At 43.9% G+C, this 13,689-nt stretch overlaps 1 protein-coding gene across 1 annotated transcript; it reads right to left on the bottom strand.

The window, feature by feature from the left end:
* Positions 1 to 1,461: 1,461 nt before the first annotated feature.
* On the bottom strand, positions 1,462 to 9,300 carry JCHAIN (joining chain of multimeric IgA and IgM). The gene is made up of 4 exons (XM_026090168.1): positions 9,093 to 9,300; positions 4,450 to 4,588; positions 3,391 to 3,471; positions 1,462 to 2,877 (listed from the first exon to the last, which is right to left on the bottom strand). The coding sequence occupies exons 1-4, from the start codon at positions 9,154 to 9,156 to the stop codon at positions 2,676 to 2,678; spliced, it is 486 nt and encodes a 161-aa protein (XP_025945953.1). The 5' UTR covers positions 9,157 to 9,300; the 3' UTR covers positions 1,462 to 2,675.
* Positions 9,301 to 13,689: the final 4,389 nt, after the last annotated feature.

Here is a 13,689-nt window from a genome sequence, read left to right as displayed (position 1 = left end):
AGTTCACATAGCCGTGGGATCCTCCCTTCATCATGAAGGCAGGATTGCTCACTTCTAAGAGAGCATGCCCTTTCTCACTTAACCATTCTCCCACAGTCTGTGCCTGACTTCCTCTTCCCTGCACACCTCGTGATTTGTCCGTGAGTTGTCTGTCTATTGCTAGAATCCCAAGATGTGCTGCAGGGTGATTAGAGGACCAGTCCTTTTCTTTTGGGAGTAAAAGGTAATCTCCTTTTCACTCTGTGGACTCAGCACTGCACTGTTTGCTGCTGGGCTGGAGGCTGTCCCCAGGAGTGTGAGTTGTGATGATCACAGAGCACATTGGCCATTGCCTGAAATAACTGAGGCAGGGTAGCTAGTGACATCTAACTTATTTTTTCTAAGTTATTTGTAGGAAACTATATTCTGGAAGTGATTTCTTTCGGTGCGAGTTTGACATCGTCTTGCCCTAGTGTGAAAATATCTTATTCTATGTTTTCTAAGTGTTTCACCGGTACTGGGCCATGTGGGTCTAAAGGTTGTTAACACAGGCCATGTTCTGAATATATGTCCTCTTTGGTCACGTCTTCATGTGTAATACATATGTCTGCTTATAGGCAAATATGTTATATGATCTTATTTTCTCCTAAGCAGTTTTGTAGCCACTTTTACTGTTGTGTTTGAGCATTTCAGTTTCTTTAATCTATTTGTTTTACTAGCATCCCTTTGAATTGTACATTTAGTCCCCCTGTAGAGACTAAGGGCTAGTCCTTCAAAGATGAAGAAGATGCAGTACCTGTTCATTTCAGGTGGCACCTCAGAGTCTAAATCTTCTTACAAGTTCAGGTACACGGGTTAAGTCACTTACTGGATTGAGCAGAGCTGGGTGGGAACCTTTGTTTCGGTTCTTCTTTTAACTGGCTATCCTCCTTTTGCGGTAAACAGAGGCAACTGATATTTTTGTAAGGCTGTTTTACATAACTCTGGTATAATATTATGGTATTTTTTCATCTTAATCCTTTTTTGTGTTTCAAAATTGGGCCCCTAAAGTTTGCTCCCTTTTTAGGGCAGGGATCTTGTGTAGAAATGACTATCCCCCAATGCACCCTGTCTCGAAGGCATTTCTTTTAACAGTCCGGTGAAATTCAGACCTGCAGATTACAACATTGAGCAGCATCTAGGTGTTGTGCAGATCTTTCCATTCCAATCCTGCACTGACTCACAGGACCTGGAAGCATCCATGTACAGTTTTCCAAGCAGTGCAGAGCAGATCCTAAAATCATAAACCAGTTCAGCCTCAATCTGTCATAGTTTCCTCAAATGCATCATTATTTCTATCTCAGTATTTCAGGTGCCTTGACCTGCACATATAAGCAGGAAGTTAGAGAGAATTTTTCTTGTCTGTCACTGTGAAGTGGGAAAACATCATTATAGATTTGTTTTTTTCTTTTGAACACCACTGGAATTTAACACACAGACTGCTGCAGAAAAAAATTTATTTAATGTTTCACTAACAAAGCTCCAATTATGGGCGTCAGGTTTTGCTCTATTATTATTGCAATAATATGTCAAGCCCAATAAGGACTCCTCAGAACAGCTTAGGTTTTACAATCAACTTTTCACAACAGTGAGAAACATACCAGTCTTCCCAAATGTAATGCTGGGGAATGCACTTGCATATGTGATGTATCTACTGACAATACTGTGTATAATGCATCTAAGTGTAATGTACTATACAGAATCAGCTCCTTTATTCAATGAGGGTTTCTTATATGAAGAAGAGGTAACTGAGGTGATAGACTGAATGAATCCCTAACTAGGGTCTTGCTCTTGCAATTGGGGCAGCCCCATAGGATTTCTTGCAGATCTGAATGCAAAACCAGGAAGAAAATATTCAAGCCAACTTGATTTTTACAACAGCAATTCAACTGGGAGCAGGGGTGGAGGAATGAATTATCATTGGTACATAAACATGGAAAGCACAATACCTAATGTGTCCTGGATGAGTTTACTATTCCTGGAACACCTGAGGTCCTGGCACCTTTGCGAAACACTTGAGAGCAGCAGCATCTTTTAGTCTCCTCTAAGTGTATGTGAAAACCAGAAGTTTGTGATTACTAAAGCAATAGAAGGGTTTAGGGTTTATTTTTTACAAAATAATTTGAAACTATGCCGTCTCAAAGTCTTGCCCCTTATCTTTTCTCTCTCAAATAGGATTGTACAACAGAGTGCTAATAATGCTATCAAGCTTGCGCAGAGGCTTAGTTTAGATTGCTAAGGCGAGCAAATACACGGACATTCCTGCTGATGTCCGTAACAGCCTTGCTTAGATAGGGACTAACTGAAGGCTGTCAAACCAGATCAATGCTCCATTGCTGTAAACTGGTGCAGTTGATATCAAGGGAACTACACTGATTTACACCTTCTGAGGATCAGTCTATAGGGTGATAGTGTTTGAGAGGTATAATGATGTTGCAAATATGTGCCAAGAACGTAAGGACAGCATCTCTGGCAACCAGCAGCTGCTCTTGGGGAATAGCATTCTTTTGATACTTAAAAACAAATAGAGGCAAGTTTGCATTACTCTGGGAGCTGATACTTCAGACACTGTTGTCTAGGTACTATGCTGCTGGCATACATGTATTTGCAATAGGAAAACAGAATGCAACAAGGCATTAGAACAGCAATGGCTTGAGCTAATTGGCATAGCAGGACGCTGGTGTCAGAGCTGCTTTAAGGATTTTTGTTTCCCCGCGGTAGACGAATGGGAAGGTTGTGGTATAGCACTTGTCCCTGTTGTAGGTGTAGCAAGTTTCTGTACCATCGCAGGAGGTGCTCTGCTGGGCATTGTATGTCTCACCACCCAGCTCAATTTCTACGGGATCGCATTTTTTGCATCTGGAAGAGACAGGGAACAGAAGTGTTAAAAGTTGTGACTAAAAGACACTGTTGATGAAACTCAGTCTTCTTCACTGATCTGGCAGCTTGGCCTTTCTAGGCCCCCTGTCTTACACAGGAACTCCCTATCAGATGTTCTCTGGTTGCAAATGGAGTGTTGGCAAACCGCTATTCATAAGGAAGGCCACTAAAAAGAAGTATCAAACAGGAAAAGTGTAATTTTATGATTTTGGAGAAGGATGAACAGGAACTGGAATGAAACTTACCCTGTAACTGTGAGAGCTTTCTATGGAATTCATCATGAAGACTAATTTGTTCACTTGGAAGAAAGCATTGTTTTATGGCTAAGGCATTGTAACAGAATAGGTAGGAGAGCTTAGCACTCTAGGGAAAACTTTCCTGTGTGATCCTGCCTTACTTTATCTACCGACCTTCAAGGATGCTTGTGAGCTGCCATGGGTAATGCTGCAAGGAGGGTAAGCATTAGGAAATTTTGTAAAGAAGATGACTTACAGTTCAGACATGCGGTAGACAAAAGTGGTTCTGAGTGGGGATGTGGGGTCAGAGATGTTCTCTCGGCTCTTCAGGGGGACTCTAGAAGAAGGCAGGGGAGAATTTCTCTGGTGAAAACTGCTTGTTAAGCACAAAATTACTTTTCTGATACGACATGTTCTCAACTCTCATCTTATTTTTTATTGAGGTTATTTTCTTTCTGCCCCTTCTCCCTGGCAAAGCACTGGATGGGAGATCTTGGCCCTTCTGCACCCTTGAAGGCAACAGGATATTTTTTTGCCTGGTTTCCAGATACATTTATGGGAAGCCTGGGTGATGGTGAAGCCCTCCCCAAAAGCAATGCAGCAATTCCTGAAAGTGCCACCTTCCACTAATGATGCTTTCAAGGTGCCAACAGTGGTATTTTATCTTTCCCTGGGCTTGCAAAGGCCTGTGTGAGACTGGTAGGAGATTGAGGGCATTTCATTAGTATCTTTCCCTGTTGTGAGCCCTCCTCAGACTCCTGTAGCTCCAAACCTGAACTGAGTCCATTTTCCTTCCTCTCCCCCGCCCCTGCCAAACTTTTTGGCACATTTCTGTGAATGAAGAGGATGAAAATCTCAGTCTGAACTGAAATCTGCCTCATGCCGTTGACCTTTTCTGATACTTCAGGCATTAACTGGTTTTCCCCAGGCCCAAATAGCTGACTTCATAACATAGAGATCTAATCTGGAAAGGGCAGAGTTCAATGTCATGGGCCAAATTTGGTTTCAGATTAGACCAACTGTTAAAGGTTTTTCTTCCACAATGTGTTTTAGAAAGCTACAATGGGATCTCTTAAAACAGGAGATGCTTCTTGTAACTGAAGAGGCAAACACCAGCCCGACACATTTGAGCTAGGAAAACATGATGAGGCTTGAGATGGAAAGGAATTACTCCAGGCTAACACAGAAAACAGCCTGTGGGGAAAACTGTTGGTACCTTAAATGCCCATAGATGTGAAATAATTCAAACCGAAAGGAACCCATGCAACACTACCTCCATTTCACCATCTCCAGGTAAGAGTTGTCTGCCACTTACAGGAGGTGTATGTTTCTCTCCAGGATTTCTTCTCTGGGGTTTTCTTTAGAGGGCACAAACTTCGAGGTCACTGTTGCGCATTTACACTTGTTGTTGACCAGCACATACTCTTCATCCTCATCATATGCCCGTGGATAACCTGCAAGTACAGGATATGCAATCTCAGCGTCAAAAAGAAAATCCTCTTGCAAGTAGCTCTAGCAGAAAGTGAAGCGATGAGAACCTCCCAGAGGCACTTCCCAATTATGGCGTCTGGACTGACTGAAGCCAAGGTCACTGCAGGTAGGACTGAGTCTCTTTGCAAAGCTGAGTTCAGCTCTCTCCACTGCTCAGCCTACAGTCTGCTCCTGTACACAGAGGCGATGGGAATGACGGGGAGGCAAAGACGAAAACTGAAATTGAGTGAGGAAAATGAGCAAGGGTTCCTTATGAAACGCGAAGACAGAAAGTACCCAAGTAAGCATACAGCTACACCTGGCACTTTGGCTGGCAGCTCAAGTGTTGCCTGTATCCAGCACATGGCCTAAGAATGAACCATGAAAGCACAGCATGAAGCCTAGGTAGTGGCTTCCATTCATGCAATTCCTGTAGTCAAACAAGGCTGGGCTACTCCACTGCTGCTCTGGTGACTTCTGAAACATAGGCAATGATGGTTGAAAAGCTGTCTAAAGGGAGATTAGCCAATTCCTTTATCATTTTTTCATGACTATTCTAGCAGTCTGAACTCCAGTTTGGATCTAGACTGTAAATAAATATCTGTGATCTTGCCAATGCAGCAATCAGGCTTGTCTGATTTCCTGCAGCGGTCCATTGTACCCAGGTTCCTCAGGGAACAAATGCTGAAAAGCACCAAAGAACCCAGTGGGAAGGCAGCCTGCCACCCTGGTGATCTGGCAATGAAAGGCAAGTGCCACTATGACACATGCGGTTTGCAGGGAAAACTTTAACCATGACTTCCTGACCTTCTGTTTCTAACGGAGTTCAGTTTGGCAGCCAAGACGCTTACTCAAACAGAGAAGAGCCAGCCTGGGTATGACTGTCTCCCTCACTTTTAGCACATCATTCAATATGAAACTCAGTCAAAATAACAGGGCAAAACTTCCCGTCTGTCACCCAGAAACCTTTTCTAGTGTTGTTGTTGGTGTGCAATGCCAACTTCCTCACTGAGCAAGTAGATGGATTTGAAATAACTTGTTCTCTCCTAGTTGGCTTTCCCCAACAGCCTCTGGTTTCTTGACCCTTAACAAGTCTTACACAGCAGAGTCACATTTCTCTTAAATGGTCATTATCACATCCCTCTGTATTTCCAAATGCTGCTAAGATTAGACTCACAGACGTTGCTTTGCAATGTTTCTATAGCATTTTCAGCCTGCTTCAAAGTACCAAAAGCACTGTGAGAAAGTTTTGTTTGTAGGAGATGGGGACAGCTTATACTGGGCTTTGATAGACCTCACAGCTCTTGGAACTTGCCTACTCTCCTAGTCCGTTGGTTTAAACACGTGGAGAAAGAAGCAGCAGTCTAAATCCATCTATGTTGATCACAGCATCTATGGAGGACCTCAGACTGACTTAAAAGCTTTGGTCCTAATAGTTGAATTACTTCCCTTCTGACTCACCAAAGAGTGGATCATTAAAGAATTAGCCAGTCCCATGCATAAGTTCACATCTGGTTTTTCATTTTCATGTCCGATGCCGCTGGTTTGCGCGAGCAATAGAACCTGTTGCTACAGGGTGAAAGGGATGGCGGTGAAAGGGATGGTGCTCAAAGCCTGTGGGAGCAACAGGGGAGCAGGGATCTCTCAGTGATACAGCGGTTTTTTGATCGTTAGTTGCTTAATTGTGCCTGAAGCTGTCTGCAGGAACAAACAGCAGCCAGTCCTCCACAGCATCAACTGGCAGAGGCCGCTTCTGCCACTGGAGAATCTAGTCCATGTAACGCAGTGCAAAAAGCACTGCGGGTTTTCTATGTAGGGCTTCTTGGAGCTGTCCTCCTGCCTCCACGATACACCGGTCTTTTCTGCTTCCATTCCACTGGGTTGTTATTCACTGAGATCTTGCCAGTCCTCATGACTGTGAAACACTTAGGCATTGAAACTTTTTAAAATCAATCCTCGGAGTGACCTTACAATTTATACAGTGGTTGCAAATGCTGCTCCTGTGACAACTGGCAGCAGAAGCCCTTCTGAAGAGCATTCACTTTGGGGTTTCTAGATCAGGAAGGAAATTACTGCACTCCCTTGCTTTGAGCAGCAGAATGTTCCACATTTTTCTGAAATAATTATCACTAATTTTGCATCTCCTTTCCCTCCACCCCACCCAGAAAAGATCTCTACCTCAGAACCTCAGAGAAAATGCTAAGATTCATTTGTCAGCTAGTTGAGCATAGGGCTCACAGTCCAGGATGTGCACCTTGGTAGCTGTAAGCAAGCTGGTTTAGAGCGACAAGCAAACACTGCTGGAATAGCTGGCTGCCTTTTCCTGCACAGGCATACAGGTGCCTCCTTTGCTGCCACTCTTAATGATTTCTTGGGAAATCTTTGTCTCTCTACAGCATTTGCCCACTTAGCTCTTTGGAGCAAGGGCTGACTTTTAGCATGGTCTGTATAGCATCTAGCACAATCCTTCACCTGAGCAAATGCCATTAAAAAGCATGAACATCGAGCAAAAGTTCAGTCATACCTCTGACTGATTGCTTTGTGCTCCACCAAGGCAGAAATCCATAATCATATCTGACCCATTGCGATAAAGGAGAAAATCATTATTCAGGGTTTAATAGTGCTTGTCTGTGTTTGTACCTCTTCTTCCTCCCCCTAAGACTCTGCATGCCTTCTCTCTGCCACCTCATCACTCAGCATGAACATTTCCCCCTGTAGCAGAGGCTGTCTAGAAAAGCCTCTCTAGTCTCTGCCTCACTGAGCCTTGATGTTTCTTCTTTTATAGATGTTCTGTAGCTTCTTTTCCTTCACATATGTCTCCCTCTGAGGTCTGTCACTGTGTTCTATACAACATGTTGTGCGTCATTCTTCTCTCTAAGACCTTGATCCGAAGCCAGTCTTGAATTCAGACTCCCATTGGCTTTGCCTGGCTTTAGAGCAGCTTCTAATGCATGTTGTTCATAAAATTATATTAGCAAACGTACTACTTTATGAATATATAGGGAAGACGTACTGTAAGGAATGTACTCTAAAACTACTGTCCTGAATTAATTCCTTACGTAATTCTACCTACTTATATTTTCAGTAATCATACAAGACAGAGGTGTTCCACATTTTTTAGGTAAAATTACAAAGTTGCGAGTAGGATTTTTGAGGTTTATTGGCAACGACTCAAAGTATCACCCAGAAAAGCACCTTTGGGAGAAGAAGGTAGTTAAATACATAATTTCTAATGCCCATCTAAATGTCTGCATGGCTTACTGCAATATCATGTTCCCTCTCTCACAGACACTTATGCAGGGATATTTTGACAAAACGTCCCATCTTTTAATACTGGGTTGTCTTGTAATAAGTTATGATATGCAGTGATACATGGAGATGGAGCCCAACAAAATCCATACCTAACAAGCTGCAGCGTATTAAAGAAGCAAATGCATTCCAAAACTGGCTGTTCAAACTCTGCTGAATGTGAAGGTGGCTACTTAATTAGAGCAGAAAGGGGTCCAGAGAGACCAAACAGCTATTAATTTCAAAACAAATAGTGCAAATGTCACTGCTGTAGATGCAAGTAACTCAAATTTTACTTCCCTGTAAGCAGCACGCACACACACACACACACACACACACACATATATATATGTATATATCAAGTCATGAGCATGAATGGGGAAAACCAGACTGGGCTCTGTTGAACCAGCACAGATTCAACAGTCAATATTTCTCACCATTTTCTCCAATTGCAGCTAATGGATTACACAGTCGCTCACACTTCATAGGAAATGATTGTTTTAAAGGAGCTGTCTGGGTATGTAATAAGCCCTTTGCTAAAGGTTAGAGGAACTTCACGGAGGTTCTTATTTGAGATGTTGGGATTCTTCTCCTTGAACACAGATTTAATTCTGTGGACCAAATCCACCACAGGAATAAGGATGGCTTTAGAGCATTGTATAGAAATCTGGCACTAGTATAATCAGCATCAATTATCTGTGAATCACACTTACTAGTCTGCTTGGATGGGAGTCCGATCTCAGTATATCTGGTGTAAATCAAGAGTGTCTCCACCAAAATCAGTGGAGTTACATGATGTTAAACTACAGTGTGACCAGAAATGAGCTGTCCATAGCCATATGACAGGATCATCCAGAAGAATTTAGAAGCTCTTACATCAGTAAAACAGTTTTGCAATCTTCCTAGCACTGCAGAAAAGCAAGCATGCAAGCTTGTGGTTTGTTGCTTCAGAAACCTGATTAAGAATGGTTAATTATAAAATCTTAAATTTGCAGCTAGCCATCATGCATTTGGCCTTGAAGTAGAAATTAAAAACACACAGCAGAAAGACAGTAAGGTCTTCAACTACCACTGAAGCATGACTTCTTGAGCAGGCTCTGAGGTTCAATTTTGACTGTTAAAATTATTAATGGCAAATTACACAAAACACATCGCTGCTATGTTAAGCGCAGTTTTTCATGGTCTTAATTTCTCACCTACCTGCCACAAGAATGAACCCCAAGGAGACGGCCAAGGCCACCCACAGCAACAAACAGCTCTTCATCTTGCCTTTCCTTCTTTTGAAGAACGTGAGTGGAGAGCCTGTGTCTGCCTATAAGGGCGTGTGCAAATGATACAGCTATGTGTTTCCTAAAATAAACAGCCCAGCCTGCTAGCACTGACACTGTGGAAAATGTGGCTGGGGGACTGAAACTGGGCACGTTTAATGGTTTAATGCACAAAGAGCTCTGGCTTTTAAAGGTGGATGGGGGCAGGGGGTTGCACTATTACTGCACATCTTTATTCTGTTCATCACGTAGCCAGTAGCAAAGCTGCTGAGTGCAAGGGAATGCAAAATCAGCCTGGTCCTTAGGGGCCAACTTACCACCAGGGTCAGTGGCACTCTCCCACCCGGGAGCAAAGAGTGCAAGGCAGGAAAATGTCCAGATAGCCAAGGGGTAACAGCTCTTCCTCCTAGTTTTGAGAAATCAGACTTAAAATCACTTGGGGGCTAGTTTGACCCATATTATAGGAGCACTCTGGGCCTTAAGATCAGAGTCCTATTTGCACCAGATGCCATGCAAACATATATTAAAAGCTCGACCTGCCCCCAAAGGGCTCTCAGTCAAAGCAGACAAGATGAGGGGTGGGAGGGGTAAAAGAGGTAAAGCAACAGCAGGTCAGTGGCAAAGCTAAACTCTTCTTCCAGGGCTCTGTACACTGCATCATGGTGTCTCTTTCCTCATGAATGGAAAAGGCACCTTGTGGGATTTCTGGTACAAGGAAAGCCTCTGAGTGAGGACCAAGGCAACTGTCTGCCAGTGAAGGGAAGCATTTTGAACCCTCTGAGGTATCTGTCAAGCAAATTTTTCATAAAGCGCTTGGCTCAGTCTGGAACACAAGGGAGTACTGGAGAACCCATTTTTTATTGTCCCAGATTTGGGATCACCTCTGTAGCTCTGAAAAAAAACATTGCTATATAACTTGCAATGACCAGGATGTCTCCGTAGTGCATACATGTGCCTTGCACAGAAAAGGCCGTGTTTTAAGAGAAGCCCAATCTTTAATAGTGCTTTGCAGCAGAGGCCTCCAAACACCTTACAACAGCAGATAAAATCCCCTCACCTGTCATTTTATTGGTGGCAGAAGGAAGGCAGAGTAAGGTGTGATGCTAACAGACCCATTCTTATCCAGGGTTATACACTAGACCTGTGATTCCTTAATTTCTGGTACCTGCAACACATGTTTTTTCTGAATTAAAACCAGCAGCACATGGCAAATCTCTTTGTGCTGCCCCAACTTCTCTGTATGCAGCTGGGCAGCTGCCCAACAACTAGATACAGGCTTTTTGCACAGCACATCCCGCCCTCGGCTCTCCAGGACTGCTCGCTTTTGCCAGCCTCTCCAGAGGCTAATGTCATTAGGCAACACTGCCAAGCATCCCCGTCACTGAAATGGCAGCCTCCCACCTCGCAGGCTGCCTTCCCTTCCTGCAGGCCTTGCTAACTGGGATCCTGGCCCCAGAGCTGTTCAAAGACCCTGGGACCTCTGTCCTGAGCTTTCATCCCGACGCAAACATCTCTTGAGTCTGTCGCATGATGCAAAGAGTTTTTGTGTTGCATCAGCAGCACGGACACGCAAGGTTTCCCCGGGGAGGCGGCGGGAGACAATGGGTGCAAGTCCCATCTCCAAGCGGGGCACTGGCTATGCCATAACACTTCGGGCCAAATCCCGCTCTCTCAGCAGGGCTGCATCTTTACAAAAACAAGATTTTCTTTTTTTTCCTCACTCCCACTAGAAAGAATTGCCAACAGAGTTTAACGTGGAGCTTTCTTCTGAAGCAGCAGGAGGATGCTCCCCGTGGCCCACCTTTTGCAGAATGTTATAAATAAACCTGGCTAATGAAGGGTGGATAGGAGGTTTTCTATCTAGAGCAGTATTTGTTTCAGTTACTTTTCTTGTAATCAAAGAAGTTTAAAAATATATACAAGAAGGGGCAAGGCAGAGAGCAGAATCAAGCACATGCAAAAGAGGCTGGTTCTGGCCAGTTCTGCTCACCTGTACTCATAAAAATCTGGCATTTTTAAAAACCAGAATCATCCATGGGTATTTTAAACCCGAAGGGAGAGTCTGCGCAGATTTGTGATTTTGTTGAATCACTGTGTAATTCTGTTGATTTTGGTGGTTTCCCCTGACTGCCGGTGCTCAGCATCACTGGATTTCAGGTGCTAAATCTGCATGTCTGCACACACAGTCCCTTTTGTCTTTTTGTGGCGGCCTGAGAGCCATTTTTAGTCACTCTCAGCCACCTGTATTTCTCTGAGGATTTCCACCTAGGCTGTAAACTCTTCAGAGGAGGATTTGTTTTATGGGCTGTTATTTTTATGGACTGTCTTCCTTTTACTGTGTGACATGTTGAACTGGGTAAATAGGCATTAAGGAATTGTGGCAGTTTGATAAAGGGCTGGCAAACCGCTACCCCAGGCTCAGATTCTGGGCTGAGTGGGGAGCTAGACTCCTGATCCTACTGCAAAGCAGGGGCTAGCAGAGGAGTAATTAAGAATTTGAAAAGAAATAAGAACAAGCCTTGCAGACTCAGCTGTCCTGCGCTTGCCCTGTGCCTCCAGTTGGCCCCAGACCTGTTAGACTAGGACTCGCCAGGTGAAAAGCTGGGCGGGTGCGAAGAGGTGAGGGAATACTTGGCAAAACAGTTGTGCCGTTGTGCGCCCCTGCTAGGCTGGGTGAGAAGCGAAGAGGACAGCGGTACCAGGGCACGACTCCAGATAACACACCATCCACTGGCACTCTGTCCTTTGGCTTTCTTTTCTCCTAGTTTCTCACTCAGAAGCAGAGGAAATGGTGGATTAATTTGGACCCGCAGCAGTCACTGAACACAGTACCGAGAGCAGTGGTTCCACCGACATTCACAGCAAACCAGTGCAGATCAGCTTGAGCAGTTCCTCACAACTGGGTAAACTGGCTCAAACTGGAGGCTGTCTCCAGCTTCACCAGAAGTGGATGACATTTTCAGCGGGTCCTGAAGAGGTTAAAATGTCTCTAGGTGATATATTCTTTTCTGCTCATAGAAAATAACCTTGGATTGAGAGACAAGGTGTCAGTTCCATTTAAAATGATGAGAGTCTAAAGTGAAGTTGGTCTGTCAGAAAGGCTCTAGATTTTGAAAGGGAAAATTTTAACAAACCGAGGGCACTGCACTGTGAAGGCAATTGCATGGAAAAACTCAGGGTCAGGGACAAAGTAGGCCTGGATTTCTTTAAGTCACATTAGCAAAAGCTATGTGCAATTTTAAGCCTGACAAAGGGACAACCATGCAGAAAATGGCTGCAGGCTTCTCTGGATGGACTTCACAAATGGTAGGGTTAAGCAGCAAGACTGCAAAGCATGATAGGCAGAGATGGCTGTATTTTAGTGGCCAACCAGTATAAAATGAGAATTTCCACCTAGACATGGCTAACAAACTCAGTGAATGCTATGCCTTGATCATCAAAAAAACTATTCTTATTGCTCTCTTTTATGCAGGCCTGTATCAAGGAGAGTTGATACCTGAAAATAAGCACAGACAGATTTGGACAAGGTGTCTTTGAGGCAAAACGTATCTTTGGAACAAGAGCGTGTATGGAAAATTTTGACCCAGAGGTGACTACGTGGAGAAGTTGAGCATGTTGGGAAAAGGCTCGTAACTGAGACGTTCTGCAATCAGACTTGTCAGAATCCAAATGAAGCACCAAAAAGTGAGTGAAGTTGCACCCCCTCAACTATTTCAGTTAACCTTGACATTAGCTTGACAGGTCTTCTTCCACAGAGAGGTGGATAAAGTATTTATAAATAAAACAGCACCTGTTCTGTGGCTAGGTTTTTAAATAAAAAGCACCTGCACTTGTTTTGCACAGACCTCCTCTTGCTGGGGTGTATGGCTGCTTAATTTATCAGACTCTGGGTTTCTGAGATCATTGTAAATTGATTACCATGGCTCCCTCTGCTCTTGCGGCACAGCTGTCTGCGTTTCTTAAAACAGAATTACTTCCACTTGGCACAGTATGGATTTGATTTTTCCATTGGAAAGGTGGCAGGCTGGATTAGGTACTCTGCGGCTGGTGATGGAAACAAACGAGCGAAACTACGGGATGTGGCTATAAATATGAACAAATATGGATTGCCTTAAAAGCAATCTGTATTGCTCTCAGGGGTCCTCGGCTGCTGAAAATCAGAATTGCTCGTTTACTAAAGCCCTGGACTCCTCTGTCTATTGACATAATATTGACATAAAATAACTGATGCAAGTAGCACAGCCAGCGTTGAAGCAGCAACAGCTGGCAACTAGGCTTACAGCTGGGCTTAGCCTTAAAGCCTGAAGCCTTGTCTAAGGAGTAGGCCTAGTTTCTACTGGGGGATGCCTACATCCCTGCAGAGAAGCAAGCTGGTGAAGGAGTCAGGAGAGTTAATATTCTGCCCCTCAGATGTGTGCAGGGAGATTTTCAAATATTTCTTTTGCTCTCTGAAACTTTGGTCTGGCTGAAAGGAACTGAGTAACAAGAAGTTTCAGTTAGCAAGCAGGCAGATGTCAGGTGCACTTCTT

This window comes from Apteryx rowi, unplaced genomic scaffold, assembly GCF_003343035.1.
Source record: "Apteryx rowi isolate R43461 unplaced genomic scaffold, aptRow1 scaffold_85, whole genome shotgun sequence".
NCBI classification, from domain to species: domain Eukaryota; kingdom Metazoa; phylum Chordata; class Aves; order Apterygiformes; family Apterygidae; genus Apteryx; species Apteryx rowi.
This window is presented reverse-complemented; position numbering and strand designations above follow the sequence as displayed.

Excerpts from the sequence above, each read along its gene's own strand:
- JCHAIN (XM_026090168.1), bottom strand. The coding sequence starts at position 9,156 with ATGAAGAGCTGTTTGTTGCTGTGGGTGGCCTTGGCCGTCTCCTTGGGG. Across the intron at positions 4,589-9,092 it reads GGGGTTCATTCTTGTGGCAG|GTTATCCACGGGCATATGAT; the intron begins GTAGGTGAGAAA and ends CTGTACTTGCAG. Across the intron at positions 3,472-4,449 it reads GAGAGAAACATACACCTCCT|AGTCCCCCTGAAGAGCCGAG; the intron begins GTAAGTGGCAGA and ends GCCTTCTTCTAG.